At 39.4% G+C, this 16,564-nt stretch overlaps 1 protein-coding gene and 1 long non-coding RNA gene across 2 annotated transcripts; both read right to left on the bottom strand.

The window, feature by feature from the left end:
* Positions 1–1,188: 1,188 nt before the first annotated feature.
* On the bottom strand, positions 1,189–6,328 carry LOC101481651 (uncharacterized). Its single transcript, XM_076877143.1, has one exon. It carries the CDS (start codon positions 4,609–4,611, stop codon positions 3,841–3,843), a length of 771 nt encoding a protein of 256 aa, XP_076733258.1. The 5' UTR covers positions 4,612–6,328; the 3' UTR covers positions 1,189–3,840.
* Positions 6,329–6,418: 90 nt separating this feature from the next.
* On the bottom strand, positions 6,419–12,715 carry LOC143413737 (uncharacterized). Its single transcript, XR_013094353.1, has 3 exons — positions 12,562–12,715; positions 9,507–9,771; positions 6,419–8,250 (listed from the first exon to the last, which is right to left on the bottom strand). It is a non-coding gene; the product is annotated as an uncharacterized LOC143413737 (long non-coding RNA).
* Positions 12,716–16,564: the final 3,849 nt, after the last annotated feature.

Below are 16,564 nucleotides of genomic sequence, written 5' to 3'. Positions count from 1 at the left end.
ACTTTACATGTCACTGGAGTTTAAGTCACCAGAGCCTCTATCCACACACTCCAAATGCCTCTAAAGATCCTCGGGAATTGTCCACATGTCCACATGCCCACATGAATCCTGCGATGATCCCGCAACCCCCACATCTCCACAAATTTACACAACTGTATTGTGTGACTTTATCCCGGGTCTGATATCAAGCAGTCTTAGCTGACTAATCTCCTCCTCATACCGGACGATCGTCTTTTCAAACTCTGAGAAGATTTCTTCTGCAGCAGAAGTTAATCTCTCCTTGATAACCTCTCTCAGATGCTGAATTTAAGACATTATTGCAACAACAACCGATACCGCCAAACCAACGTCTTCAAACATAACTCAGGATTGCGATAGAATCTCTCAATGGCGCCATTGCCACTATTCTTCTTCTGTTGTACTTACAGTAGACTGGAGGTGTCAAAGGCGTAATACTGCCCTCATCAGGTCAGTCCAACAAAAATCAATTCCTGACAAAGTCTGGAGCTTTGCAGAAACCTGGATAAAGAATTTATCGTTTCCAATTATTCAAGTTGAGAATTAGCTGTAATGCCCATCTCTGACAATTCATTATGCTTAAGGTGTCTTACTGCAGACCATCAAAGTATGCTTAACACTTTACATGCCTCACACTCACACTGTTGCTTTATTTTCATCACAGCTGCAGTAAAGTAAAGATGCTTTATTGGCAAGGGTAGATTTTTCTTTTCCCTAATTTCCTTCGGGATTAATAAAGTATTCCGATTCTGATTTTCTCCTCTCCATCCTAAAAGCCATTAATACGGTTCATGCAGTAGCTGTGTCCAGAGACAATAGTCCCCAGATTCTTTAGAACATAGGTGTCAAACTCTGGCCCATGGGCCAAATTTGGCCCGCAGCCTAATTACATTTGGCCCGCGAAGCCATACCAAATTATTATTAGAGCTGGCCTACCGGTATTATACAGCTAATATATATTGTTTAGTATTAAGCTTTGCTTGTTCCATGTTCAGTTTTTCAGCAAAACTTGTTTGAGTCCATAAGAAGAGATTCATTCTTAAATCTGGAGGAAGATCTTTTTTTCAATAAATATTAATGTTAGCCCGCGACCTTGTTCCAGTTTTAAATTTTGGCCCACTGTGTATTTGAGTTTGACACCCCTGCTTTAGAAGATCCAAACAGATCAAACAAGAAAAGGTTTCTTGGTTCAGCTGAACTTCCTTCTGCACCACTTCTATTTTTAGTATCAGTTATTGTGTGAGTCTCTTCTTTATAACGGAAACAAAAGGTGACGCATTTAGGTCCATGACTTAAACTGAAAAGCAAGTGTCATAGTGAAAATCAGAATCATTATTCAACAGATATAGTTCTATTGTTTTTAAGATCCACGTTTTTTTGTTGTTTTTATGGCATTTTGATTTTACCTTTCCTTTTGACATACTTTATTAACACAGTTTCAAAATCAGACAAAATAAACAAAATCAGAGTACGAAAAAGTTAATTTTTTTACTGTAAAAACCACAAACATGTTTAACAAATAATTTTCTTAACTTGGAATGCAAATAGAAATTGTATGTTTTAAAAACTTATGCACAAGTTTTGCAAACAACAAAGTTATATGCAACTATTTACCTAAAAATAAAGCCAATGCCACAGACATTTTTAACCCATTTTAAATTATTTAGAGAGCAATCAGGTGTTTTGCATCAAATAGGATTCCACAAAAGTTATTTGTGCCACTCCAAAAAACAGTTTCTGTCCTCTGTAAGACTTAGTAAAACATCACAAGCCTGATACCTGCAGGCCTGAAAGCAGGAGGTGTATCACTGCTATTTTCCACCTGGATGCACACACACATGTACGAATACACATACATCCATAAATATTAAATATATGTAAATATGTAATATGTATGTAATATGTAAATATGTGTATATATACATATGCATACACATATCCACACACCCATACATGTATAAGTTGCATTATGCTTGAGGTGGTTTACAGCTGAGGTCAACTTTGGGCTGTTAAAGTGACTCATACATATAAAATAATTACCACGTGCATCTTTCGCCAGTTTCTACCAACCACATATTACAAACCTTTCAAAATGGAACACAACACTATCAAAGTTAAACATTAGTCCAAAATATTAGATAATAACCAATGTTGGAGAGTAACGGAATACATGTACCAGCGTTATGTATGTAAAATACAAAATATGAGTAACTGTATTCTGTTACGGTTACCATTTAAAAAGGTGATATTTAGAATACAGTTAGTTTGTTGAAATAAATGGATTACACAGCTGTTTTGTCCTGTTTCATATGTCAGGCTATCCCCTAAATATTTTTGGTAATTCCACGCTGGTGGAAACCCAAACAAGACTAATGCCTGGGTCTCAAATACTCTGGCAAATGATGACAATTAGAGACCAGTGAGTACACAGCTGAATATAATCTAACTAATAACACAGTAAGAAGAACTACACATAATGCACATAAACAGAAGGTTGACACAGTTAAACAGCAAACATGAAACCTAAACCATGACAAAGTCTAAGACTGAAGACACTGTGTCAACGATCCAGGAATCCTGGCAGAGTACAAAAAGAAAACATTTTTCATTAGCAGTCAAAAACTAATGTGTACACTTATGTCTGCATTTTTATTTTGGTAAATACGAACGAAATTATAGCAGAAAAGCTGTCACGTGTCTGGTCAAAAGAGAGTATTAATATATTTATTTGGTAGTTCAATAAAAGACTTAAGAGTGAGAAAAAAAACTGCGTTCACGTTTGCAGTTTTGTCTTGTAATACAATATTTGAAATGGAAAAACAAACAAACAAAAGATCATATTTTAGGAATTGGTTGTGGGTGATTCTTGTTTATTTGTTTGGGGGTTTTTTGTACTACCTGAACACTAAAGTGGCCTTCCAATGACATGACAGTGTCAGAAGTGGCCCACAGCTCATTTAAGTTTGAGACCTCTGCTCTAATGTATCATCACACAGTAATAATACATTTTTGTAGTTGTAAAAAGCATTACTCCCATTGATTAATGTAATGGAATACATTACAAATTACATTTGGGGCCATGTATTCTGTAATCTGTAGCGGAATACATTTTAAAAACAACCTTCCTAACACCTATAATAACTTGGCAAATAGTTCTGATTACATTAAGACTCATGTGATCTCAAGCACTGTTGACACCGAACCAAAGCAACGTGAAGAAATGTCCATCAAATGTCAATCAAAAGCCCACAAATAATAACGGAATGGTGTCAGATAAAGGTGGTAAAGGTGCACACCTTTAAAGTTGTGAGACAAACTCTGTTTTTCTTGTCCATATGGAAACAAAGAAACTGAGCTTTCAAAAATCTTCAGCCTTCCTAGAAGGATTTAAAAAAAACAAAACAAAACAAAAAAAAACAAAACTTGTTTATACTGTTTATATTGGGTAAAAAGCCAAAACAGTCAGAAAAAGTTACATTTACCAAATGTACCTGTTAATGTAGTCAGAGACACATAAGCTCCGCCACCAACATTTTCTAAAAATGAAACTTAGCATGTAGCATGTTTTCCTATATTTCAACTGTACCGAAGAAGTGAATTTTTTCCCATAGCTGCTACAACAATATAGAGGCCACACAGGTGAAAAACCAATGTGTATTTTCAAACTTGACATACGACTAAAAATTTTCCCACAGACACTGCAACAATGTGGCTTCTCATCTGTGTGGCCTCCCATGTGTCTTTTCAAACTTGACATATGAGTAAAACCCATTTCCACAGGCACCACAACAATACGGCTTCTCACCGGACTCTCATGTGAATTTAAGTTTGTGAGGGAACTAACACTTTTCCCACATGTACTGCAGCAATGTGGTTTCTCACCTGCGTGGACACTGATGTAGGCTTTCCAGTACTCAAGACAACTAAAACTTTTGCCACATGTGCTACAACAATGTGTTTTTTTTTACCTGTATGAACTGTTATGTGACTTCTCAAAGTTGTTGCCACACTAAAGTCTTTCCCACATGTGCTACAGGAATATCTTTTTTCACCTGTATGTGATTCCATGTGTATTTTAAAAGAAGCTTTATGATTAAATCCTTTCCCACATGTGCTACAGGAATATGGCTTCTCACCTGAATGAATTCTTATATGACTTCTCAAAGTTCCTTCCACACTAAATTGTTTCCCATAGGTAATACAGGAATTTGACTGCTCACCTGTATGAATTTTTATGTGACTTCTCAAAGCTGCTGCCACACTAAATCGTTTCCCACAGCTGCTACAGGAATATTGCTTTTCCCCTGTATGCAATTCCATGTGTATTTTTAAAGATGTCTTGTGATTAAATCCTTTCCCACATGTGCTACAGGAATATGTTTTTTCACCTGTATGAATTGTTATGTGGGCTCTCAAATTTGCTGCTAAACTAAATCTTTTCCCACAGGTGCTACAAGAATGAGGCTTATCACCGGTGTGAATTCTCATGTGTTCATTTAAATGCGTTTTTAGAGTAAAATTTTTCCAACAGGTGCTACAAGAATGCGTCTTCTCACCTGTGTGAATTTGCATGTGTTGTTTCAAGTTTTCCATCCTATTACATTTTTTCCCACAGGTACTACATAAATGTACTGTCTTGGAATTTTGAACTCTCAGTCCTGCTACGACTTGATCTGACTTTTTTCTGTGTGAGTCACCATCCTTGTTTTCTTCCTGATCAGTGTCAGGAGAGTTGTGAGAAAGGAGCTGGTCACTGCTTGGTTCTGGTTCACTGTGGTCGTTTTCTTCACGAGCAGGAAAAGCTTCTGTCTCCTGCTTTTGTACAAGTGGTTATGCCACTTGAGTGGTACTGAGTTCCTCCTGTTCCTCTTTAATCTGTGAAGAATCCTCCTGGTCCAGACTGGAGTTCTTCTCCTGGTTACGGACCTGCTGATCTGTGAGGCCCTCCTTGTCTTTACAGTCACATTGTGGAGGATCTGAAGGGACAAAATGATAATATCAGAAAAACATAAATTGGATCAACTGTAATGTAACCTCAACAATTAGCAGGTCCTTACATGGTAAACATGGTTCTCACATGTACCAGTAAAAGGTATGTTCTGGGGATAAGCTGTTTAGCTGACTCAGTGATAGACATTTTGGAAATCTAATTTCCGTAAATAAAAAGATGATCATGCATCAGGTGAGATTTAAAAACAGGACAAAAATTTTGCAGTAAAAAACAGATTCTCAGACAAACTAATGCTTCTAAATAAATATTAATGCTGTATTTTCTGTGTTACCAGCTGACTATTGACTCTCTTCAAGTCAATGTTATTGATACAGCACCAAATCACAGCAACAGTCGCCTCATGGGGCAGCTGATCAAGCCTCGTCGGAGGAGCTACTTAAGAGTGTGGTGGAGCTTTCTCCGACGCTGGATCATTGCGTGGCTTTATGTTAGTCTCTTGGCCAGTTAGTAAGTTTAATCTGCTGCATTGTTATTTTCCCAGGAGAAGTGTGGAGATGAGAGGGCAGCGAGCACGGGGTGCTCAGACACTGAGGAGCAGGGACAAAGAACACTAACACTGGGAAGAGGACATGTCACGGGAGTCGGGAACACATTCGGGTTTTATTGTTATTTTCCATGCACTGTAAATAAACGCACTGCTTGCATTCACAGCTCCTTCCTCACATTCCCACAGTTGGCCAGCGTCAACTGTGACGGTCTGTCTCCCGAATCCAAACTGGAAACTGGTTTTACAGAACAGGGGCCTGAAAACTGAAGGCTCTCCTTCCAATTCTACTTTTAAATACTCTAGGAACAATGAGTAAGCCTGCAGTGCGAGAGCGAAGTGATCCAATGGGGTGATATGGTACTTGCCCTTGTGTGTGAATAGCAGGACTTTGAATTAAACTGTGGATTTAACAGGGAGCCAATGAATGGAAGCCAATATAGGAGAAATATGCTCTCTTTCTAGTTCCTGTCAGTACTCTTGCTGCAGCATTTTGGATTAACTAAAGGCTTTTCATGGGTTTTTAGTACATCCTGATAATGATGAATTACAGTAGTCCTAGAAGTAATAAATGCATTAACTAGTTTTTCAGCGTCACTCTGAGACCGGATATTTCTAATTTTACAGATTTTGTGCAAATGGAAGAAAGCAGTCCTCCATATTTGTTTAATATGTTCATTGGAGGACATATCGTGGTCACAAATAAAAATCACAAACAAATAATAATCCCATCCAGAGTATCTCCAAAAGTTGATCCTATTCATCTGGATGTAGCGTTTCGAAACGTTTCGTCACTCATCCATGTGACTTCTTCAGTCTCAGCTGACTGCAGGTTTTCCTAATCTTATAAACTGTAATTTTGCATAATGACTGAACCTAGCACCACTGAAGGATCAATGGGCTGCGAGGTCAGTTCCTTCATCATAATTATGGAAATTCTCACGACCATTGATCAACAACCACTTATCAAAGCCCACTGATCAATGGCCATGAGTACAATTCACAGAGAGTTGGGGAATGGCTGCAATCACAGCATTGTAAGACGGCGAAAGATGTACCTTTAGGCCCCCTCCTCGATTCAGAGATTGTCTTTCCCTTTTCACGTAAATCGCCTCCTTGACTCCACGCTCAAACCAGTGTTTATCCCAGATGTCTTAGCATAAGGGCCCTTTCACAGCGGATGGAGCATGTGTTGCTAATGCTAACTGCTAACTAAAAGCCAAGGATTCAGAATTTGTTGCGCTGGCTGCTGAGCTCTGTGAGTTTTTGTGACAGCTCTATGTGTACTAGATGCGCCTGCTCCTTGTCGTTTCTATCTCTGACTTTATGTCCTCTTCTAGAGTTTGTGTTGTGTTATCTTCAAATGTTCAATAAAAACATGTATTGCTGGCATATAAAAGGGCATTTATTCTTCCAGGACCTGAAGTTCAGTAAAGCACCCCTTCAACAGCCAAACCCATCTGTTCTCTGACACAAAAAGTGGAACTGAGTAAACTGTGTGTCGGTGTGACGTAGTGCAGAAATATATATACGGATTTAGCTGGCAAAGAATTCTGAGCTACAACAAACACAAATCTTTTTTCTTTTTACCACACACACACCAAATTTTCACATATTTTGATTTACAAGGTTACAAAAACTCAGTACACATGTATTTGTTACCTGCTTTAAGGTGCGTATTTGAGAGTTATACTACAGAGTCAGGTACTTCTGATTCTTCTCTTGTCACATGAGCTACAGTATCCAGAGTCGTACGTAGTGAGGAGGTAAAATTATTAACAAGATAATCGACCTCTGTTGGAGTAGCATTCAGGTAGCTGCTCTGCGTTGGTACAGGGCATTAAGGATAACAACAGTGGGTGAATTAAATTCTTAAACCTTGTTACAGCACTTTCAGAAAGACATCGAGAGGCCTTGCCCCACCCTATCATGTGATTTACTGAGGTCACATGGCCCAGGATATGAGTGGGCATTAAGTTATTGTCTGGAACCGTCTTCTGACCTTTCTTGAGCTCAAGCGCTAAAGAGAGATTAGAGCATCCACCAAGCCGGGCATTTTAAAAACTTACACTTCTCTATATTTCATAAACATGTAGCAAGACAAACACAACCCTGTGTATATTGCAGATATTCATCAACAGCTGGCCACACCCTCAGGAAGTCCACCAATAACATCACTACACAGGCCTTGTGCTGGAATCCAAAGGGTAAGACAGGAAGACCCAGAAACGTGGCACAGGGACACACCTATCATAGTGTTGTGTGGTTTGTGAAAAGCTTAGTTTAAAATCGATAATTTATTTTCAAATTAAACATTCGGCACTAATAGGGAAAATTGTCAATTTTAAATTAATTTTAAATTGTCAATATATTTAAAAAGTTTACAAAACAGATGCATTAATGCTGCTTATTGCAGTTGGTCTTTAGATTCTTCATGTGCCCCTATAACGTATCTCTGAGGTCTGAATAGGACCCAACATGAGTTTTATTCAGTTTTGTAGTAAGAAATCCATCCATTACAGCTTTGCATACATATTATGTGCAACTTTACTTCAGTGTTCCACTTGATGCCCAGCTCCTGCCTGGTCGAGATGATGGTATCTTTGGCTTCCTTCTTCAGTGAAAGCTGCTTTCCTTCCTGACTGATGGACAATTCCTCCTGTTCGTCTTTAGTTTGTGAAGGATCTTTGTCCTCCTGGTCTGGAGTTCCTCTCCTGGTTACATATCTGCCACGAATCTAAAGAAAAAGAAAGACAATAAAAAATAAATCAATTTTATTTTGCCTACATAGTAGAAGGTAACTTTGCTTCTAAACAGGAAAATGTGTACAGTTAGGGGTTCAAGTGGATTTAGATAGTATTCTGGTCTAAATAACCCAAAATGTGATGTCCATATATGTGGATGCCAGGTCCTAGGAGGTTTAACCAACACTGGCCCGGTGGTGCCACCCACAATGCCAACAGTGATTATTAGACTTAATCCAAGTAGATTTTTGCTCCTTTGTCAGCACCTTGAGGTTGACACACTGATCTACGAAGTGCAGTGTTATTACAATAAGGCCAACAAGCTGTGGGCTTCCACTTCAGTGACTGTCAGTGAGATGTTTGTCCATTCCTCTCTCAGAATGTCCTGTAGTTCATCTCTGACCTCTGACACAGCTGCTGTCACATCCTCAAAGTAGCTCAGAGGACGGATATTGATGCTGGATGAGTCTGTAGACTCACTGAGTGCTGACAGTGAGGGGTAGTTGTGTAGAAACTGGATGTGATCCTCTGTGTGTGAGAGCTGCTTCAGCTCAGCATCTTTCCTCTTCAGCTCAGTGATCTCCTGCTCCAGCTTCTCCTCAAGCTCTTTGACTCGACTCACTTCAGTTTCCTGCTGGGATCTGATCTGCTGCTTCACATCAGAGCTTCTTTTCTGGATGAGATGGATCAGCTCAGTGAAGATCTTCTCACTGTGCTCCACTGTTTGATCAGCAGACTGATTGATGGCCTCCACCTCCTGTTGAAGCAGCTTCACATCTTTCTCTCTGTCCTGGATTCTCTGCTGGATGTTTTGTCGACTCACCTCCAGCTCTCTCTGCCTCTCAGTCCTTTCTGCTGCAGCTGAGACTGTGTCGTGGCCTTTATGTTCATCCACAGGGCAGAGATAACAACCCTGGCCGAGATATCAAAAAATGTTGGTTTATGCAATCTGAGCTAAGAAGGATGCAAATCAGCCATCTTAGGGTTGACTGGTTGGGCTCTCAAGCTTTGGCAATAAGGACAAGAGAACTGCTGTCTTGTGATAGCCTCATGACCACAAAGAATCCAGAACACTCTTCTGTTCAGCAAAGAGTCGTTCTGCACCTGGTTCCCAAAAGTTGATTCTGTTCAGCAAGTTAAGCAAATTCAAAAAGCACCATACATGTTTTTTGTTGAAGAATAAAAGGAGAGGTAGAGTGTGTCTGTGCACAGAGAAAAACGCCCCCAACAACTATTAAGTTTTATATACCTGTGCAGTGTAAGTCTTCCTCGTGTTTCCAGATGTTATCCAGCACTCTGAATCGCTCTTTCCCAGTCCAGGCGAAGATTTCTTCAGACTCCTGCTTCACTACAACCTGTACTACATCCTGACTGGTGCAGACTTCCTCCTGTTCCTCTTTAATCTGTGGAAGTTGTGGACCATCCTCGCTCAGACCAAAGTTCCACTCCTGGTTATAGATCTCCGGGTCATTCAGACTCTCCTCTTCCTCACACTTCATATTGCTGTAGGGGATCTTAAAGGATAAGGGGACATAACAAGAAGGTTACTAATATGATGACAGGAAGGCACATCTGAGCAAATATATTCTAGCAAGTCTGTACACTGAGAGCATGTTGCTCACATATGTGAGTGAAATTTGGAGTGTACAAATTGGACAAATGTTTAAGAGCACCTGTGTGAGTGACTCGAGTTATCACATTTTTATTGACAAAGTTCAGAGTGCACAACATTCAATTGCTGATGCCAGCTTCATTTAAGGCAGTTTGATTTTCACTGTTGTATACTGAAATAAAACAGTAATTACATGAATTAAAATTTATATTAAAGCAAATGGTAACAATTTTTCAACCATTATTGAAGAAAAAATAATAATAATAGGACAGCAGTAAAACAATACATAAGAACAGATGGTAACACAATGTAACTTGATACAGGGTTCTTGAAAAGTAGCAAGAAGTGAATGTGTTTAACTTTTTTGATTATGGGATTAGGGCTGTGCGATATGACCAAAATCTCATATCCCGATATTAAGACATCCATCGTCCTGGGAACGATATAAATCACAAAAATTTAACATTTTCTATAAATTCTGTGAATCTCGGGCAGCTCGACTTGCATGAAGTGTTTCCAGCTGGGCGTCTCGTACCTGGAGTCGAGTGTTTTAATTGAAATGATACATTTTTAGACATAAGTTGTAACGGTCGCCGTTTTCTTTGTGAGTATTTCTTACACGGCGTGCTGCGGGGAAAAGCCTGTTCTAACGTTTGAGTCTAAGGTTTATTTTTTAGCACCTGGCGGCTCTTTTTTGCTTCTCATCCGTAAATAATCTGCTCTTTCACGTGATTCAGTTTATTTTGAAAAGTCTCAACAGGATCTTGAGCTTTATTGTGAAAGGTTTATGTGGAAAATAAACACGCGGACACATGGTGGTTTTACCGTCATTGTTGCTAAGGACAAGGCAAAAAAACAACAACAACTGCTTCTCTGTCTGTAGTGTGGTTATATCAAATATAAAGAGAACTTTAAAGAAAGAGAGAACTTTAAAAAATTAATATAGCCACTACTGTGACCATCAATATAATGAAAAAAATGTTGCCGTAAACAGTTTATTTTGTGACACCACGAAACAAACGATAGCGTAAAATGAAACATAGACGTTTTTAATATCGTCATCCGATATATATCGTTATATCGAACAGCCCTAAAGGGAAAAAGGAAAAAGGACTGTGGAAGTATACTGCAAAAACTCTCTTGGAAGCAAGCCAAGAGGGTCAGATTATGTGGAACACACAGATTTAAAAAAAGGAATGATAATGAGGCATTTGTAATAACTAAGCTGTAAATATAAAAAGATCATGGTCCTTTGTGTCTGAAGGATTTCCCTCCTCTCTTCATTTCTTTAGCTGTGGAAGGGGGGGGGGGGGGTAGTGGGTCACTTCATGTGTTTGAATTAACTAGTGATTTTTGACGAGATTTAGTTCTGCAATATTTTCATTTTCTTTCACCAATTCCATAGAATCAATGTACCATTATTTAATAACATTTGGAACACATTTCTGACCTATCTTGGTTTGGTTCAGACACCCAGGGCTGAAGACACGCACACCTCCACGAACACAGAAAAAATATACAAGTTGCTGCTCTTAGCACAGAAAAACTGCTAATCCGGCCAGTATTCACCCCCAGTGAACCACCACGAGGATTATTCTGTGCCATCGCTGCTCTCTAAAATCATGACAAACATGTACCAAGCTCCTGTCCCATAGCAGTCTTTTTTATTGATAAATTTTAATTGTCTATTCCATTCTTATTGTTTAGCTGCTTGCCTTTATTTATACTCCTTTTCTTCTTTAATTGTTGCCGTTCAATTCAAATCAATTTAATTTTTAATTAAATTCAATTTTATTCATATACCACCAAACCACAACAACAGTTGCCTAAAGGCACTTTTTATTGTAAGATAAAGACCCTACAATAATACAAAGAACACACCAACAATCAAATGTTAAGCAACCACTTTGGCAACAGTGGGGAAGAAAAACTCTTAACAATATATCTCTCAGTCATTCAGGTAACAGTCGTCTAAGGCGCTTGGAAAGAAAGTAGCTAGATTGCATGTTTCACCTCCTATCCGATACACTTTTTTTTAAAATTCTAAAGCCAAATGGTGGATAGTTCCAGGAATTTAAAACCTGGTGGGAGTTGCCCCTTAAGTTGCCCCTTATGTCTCTCATCACACAACAAAGGTGTGAAAAGAGGGTCAATATCATAAGAGATTTTGTGTCAAACCATTGTGACACCCTGCCTCAGCTTATCATGTGACTTGAACTCACCTGTTCAAAGATGGTCGTTTAGAGTGCATACAATACACCAAGGGTAGGCAACTCCAGGCCTCGAGTGCCGGTGTCCTGCAGGTTTTAGATCCCACCCTGGGTTAACACACCTGAATCAAATGATTAGTTCATTACCAGACCTCTGGAGAACTTCAAGAAATGCTGAGGAGTCATTTAGCCCTTTAAATCAGCTGTGATGTATCATGGACACATCTAAAACCTCCAGGACACCGGCACTCGAGGCCTGGAGTTGCCTATCCCTGCAATACACTGAACACTTTAAGTGTGTGTAAACACACACACTTTAATGGTGAAATGTAAATTATGTAACTGTGCACAAAGGTTCTTTTTTCCCTTTTCTTTTCCGTTTCCGTGCTTTGCCTTCACACTACTTCCCGTTGCACGTCTAGTATTGTGTCAAATATTATTGAAGTAAGACGCACGTTTTGTAGTCGATCGTGTTTACATACCTGTTTGTTTCGGATATCCAGCAGTATGCGCTCACAGCTGGTCCTCCTCAATCATAGCTTATTAATATTTGAGATTTCTTCGCCTGCAGTACCAACTCTCTCTTTTAACTCTCTCCTTTAACTAGTGATGGGACGTTCTGTATCGAGGCTTCGGAGCGTGTGTCGAGTAATCGAGGCTTGCTTCATTTATGGGAGGAGCTGAAAATGATGACGTCCGAAGCCTCGCTGCCCGGCTGTACCACGTGACTGGTTCATGAAGTGGTTCGAACTTTGCCGCGAGATATGACAGCGATATAAACCCCTCAGACTTCATTCAAAAATGTGGGTGTTTGATGGAGAGTTGCGGTTAGCGAGAGTTTGGAGACCGTATGGAGGTTTATGAGAGTGAGGAGAGTCAGGAGAGAATGGAGCCAGCTAAGAAGAGGAGGATGTCCTCCCCTGTGTGGGAACATTTTGATCTTATTCCTCCTAACAAGGTATTTCTACAGAAGATGTATTTTCATGATACTGATGGTGCAATACAATTTATGTTGAGCTGTCTTGACTTTTGTACAAGGTGAAGTGTTTGCTATGTGCCAGGGAGCTGGGATATAACAACAACACCTCATCCATGCTTAGGCACTACAGAGCTTTGCATGAGAATAAGGGGGACACCGATCGTGGAGCAAGACCAGGTGAGCCATCAAATGCAATGATAATATAGGATGCAGTAATGTTACTAAATGATATAACAATATTATACAACTGTAATAAGTTACGTGTGTGATATTTATATTTGTGCTTTGTCTTTATTGTCTTTCCTCAGGAGAACAATCTCAAATAGATGAAGACCTGGTTAGCATGGTGATTGAGGACTCCCAGCCATTTAGCATTGTGGAGGACAAAGGATTCAAAAGATTTGTTAAATCATTAAATCCTAGCTATGTTCTCCCCACTAAAAAGGTCATAAAAGCAGTGAAAATTTAGTTTTTACAGAATAAAATGTGAACAGGCAGGACTGAGGCTGTGTAGCTGTCCATACCTCAACGTTACAAAAGCACAACCACTGTCCACACCCCAACCACACCTCACCTCACAGTAAATGATCATTTCCATTTCAAGCATTTCCAAATAATCATTTTCCATACTGCCACTATAAATATACACAGTATACTGCATCACTACAATATACATGTTTTACACACTCCTTTTGTTGTTGACATTTACAGGCTGTGTGCAAAAGGCCACACTCTTCAAATTCATGCCAGCTATTATTTTTACGTCCAGTAGGTGTCCTGCTAGAGCAAATGAAGCTTCATGAAGCTTCGCGTTGGGGTGAACCAATTGGATGAAAAGCTTCAGTGCTTCATGGGGCTTCATCTGCCCATCACTACCTTTAACTCTCTCATACTGCACCGAACAGCCAAAACATCGCGTCACGTCCGTTTTTTTCTTCTTCTATTGCTTTTCTGGCAGATTGGACTGAAAGGCGTACTAGCGCCCCCTAATGATTCACATTGAGCACTGACTTAAAGGAATAGTGAATGACAGAGATCTCAAACTCATTTTACGTCGTCAATCACATAAACCAAATTTTAATCTTGAGTGGGCCAGACCAGTGAAACTCTGCTTTCTATCGATTTAAGTACACACTTCAGTATCAGTTTGAAATAAAATCAAACAAGCTGAGCTGAACATGATCCCCTCTTTAGCAGAAACTAAAATTAGAGCAACTGAAACAAGAGCATTTTACACATGCTGACGGAGCTGCAGACGAGTAAGGACAAAAAGTATCCGCAGGAAGTCCTTTTTTACCATTTTATTAGCTTTTTACGTCTTGATGCATTCTCAAACATCCACTTAGGTAAATCTTCAAAGGTTGATTTTGTTCATCTGGACGTATCGTTTTCAGTGGGAGAAACGTTTCGTCGCTCATCCAAGTGACTTCTTCAGTCTCAGCTGACTGCAGGTTTTCCTAATCTTATAAACAGTACATTTGCATAATGACTGGATCCGCTGTAGGAACAACGGACTGGGAGGTCAGTTCCTTCATCATGATTATGCAAATTCTCATGACCATTGATCACCAACCCTTGATCAAAGCCCACTGATCAATGGCCATGAGTACCATTCACAGAGAGTTGGGGAATGGCTGCAATCACAGCATTGCAAGATGGCGAAAGATGTACCCTCAGGCCCCCCTCCTCGATTCAGAGATGGTCAAAAGGGAAAGACTTTTCATTTAAGTGAAAATCTTTAGGGAGAAACTTTGTGAGCATTGCAAAATGTTGCTGCACTTGTTATCAGAGTGCATAATCCATTCTCACACTCAGCTGCTGTTGACAAAGATACTCAGCAGACTGAGGAGAAAGGTTGTAACAGGGAATACTGGATTCAATTCGATTCAATTCAATTCAATTTCATTTATATAGCGCCAAATTACAACAAAAGTCACCTCAAGGTGCTTTATATTGTACAGTAGATACAGAGAAAAACCCAACAATCATATGACCCCCTATGAGCAAGCACTTTGGCGACAGTGGGAAGGAAAAACTCTCTTTTAACAGGAAGAAACCTCCGGCAGAACTCTGTGAAAGAGGCTCCGATTTCAGATTTCCCAATAGACGTCCACACCGAACGCGATAGACGTGACCAGAGCGTCAGGTTACAGTTTATTGTCCGGAAGGAAGTTATTCTCTCTAATATGATGTGTTCTCAATGAAAATTAATATAGTCATTTATGCATAGTGAGCTTTTTGATTTCCAATTAAAAATGTAGTATTTTATTTACAACTGTACTAGTTCTCACCACATGATCAAACTCCTCACCTTATCACTATGGAAGAAACTAGCCACCCTTTGGAGAAAAGTCATTTACACTGCTTGTATCTGTGATCCCATTCTTTCAGTCACTACACAGAGCTCATGACCTTAGGTGAGGGTGGAACCATAGATTGACCAGTAAATCCATGGCTTACACTAAAGCTGCATCAAAGCTCAAAGCCCAGGAGAGTTAATGGCTTTCCACATTTATTCATTTGACACCTAAAGTTGATTTTTGATTTCCTGAACTTTCTGGGTTGAAGTTAATCCACAGTTTTCATCAGTGAAGGGTTTTAGGGCTTTTGTAGAGGACACTTGTCTCTCCCATCTTTCCCATGGTCCCTTAACGCAGCATCAGTGTTACAGCTTGTGACTCCGGTGAACAAATTGACACAGTGTGATATTACACATATTTAAATCTCTCTTTACTGATGATGTTGAAGCTGCCGAAGGCACAGTGAAGCTTTTACACTGAGGTTAACAACTGAAATTTGAAAACCAAGAATGCACAACACAAGAGGTTGCCTTCATCCTGCTAACAGGGATGGAGAGGAAGGTAAAGCATTGCACCTTAGTTTGTCCATACATTTGACAATTTGCCATGTATTTAGGACAAGTCCTTTATTATAAAGGTTACATTATAATAAAGTGCACTGTGTCATAAAACATAACATATAACATTTCTACTAAAATATGCCGCAAAAAGGCAAATGTGCATTTTTTTAGTCATAATTACACTCAAACACCGTAGCAAAAGTCAATTTAGTACGTCCTATGTTCTATATATCCTTTTTATTGGATTTATTCTATATGCTGCCGTCATCATCATCATCAACTTTATTTATAAAGCACTTTAAAACAACCACAGCTGACACAAAGTGCTGTACATTGGAACTGTAAAATAAAATTACATGAGATATAAATAAAAAACAAATAAAAGAAGAGTGAAATCATTAATTAAATAACTACTGCATTAAAAAAAGAAACTAAGTCTCACTGAGGTTAAAAGCCAAGGAATAAAAGTGGGTTTTAAGACGTGATTTAAAAGTGGACAGTGAAGGGGCCTCTCTAACATGCATGGGCAAATTATTCCATAATTTTGGAGCCACAATAGAGAAGGCCCTGTCCCCTCTGAGCTTCCTCCTGGATCTCGGTACCTCCAGGAGCAGCTGGTCAGCTGACCTGAGAGACCGACAGGGTA

The sequence above is a fragment of the Maylandia zebra genome, linkage group LG18, assembly GCF_041146795.1.
Source record: "Maylandia zebra isolate NMK-2024a linkage group LG18, Mzebra_GT3a, whole genome shotgun sequence".
Taxonomy (NCBI): domain Eukaryota; kingdom Metazoa; phylum Chordata; class Actinopteri; order Cichliformes; family Cichlidae; genus Maylandia; species Maylandia zebra.
Note: the sequence above shows the minus strand (reverse complement) of the source record. Positions and strands in the feature narration are given on the sequence as shown.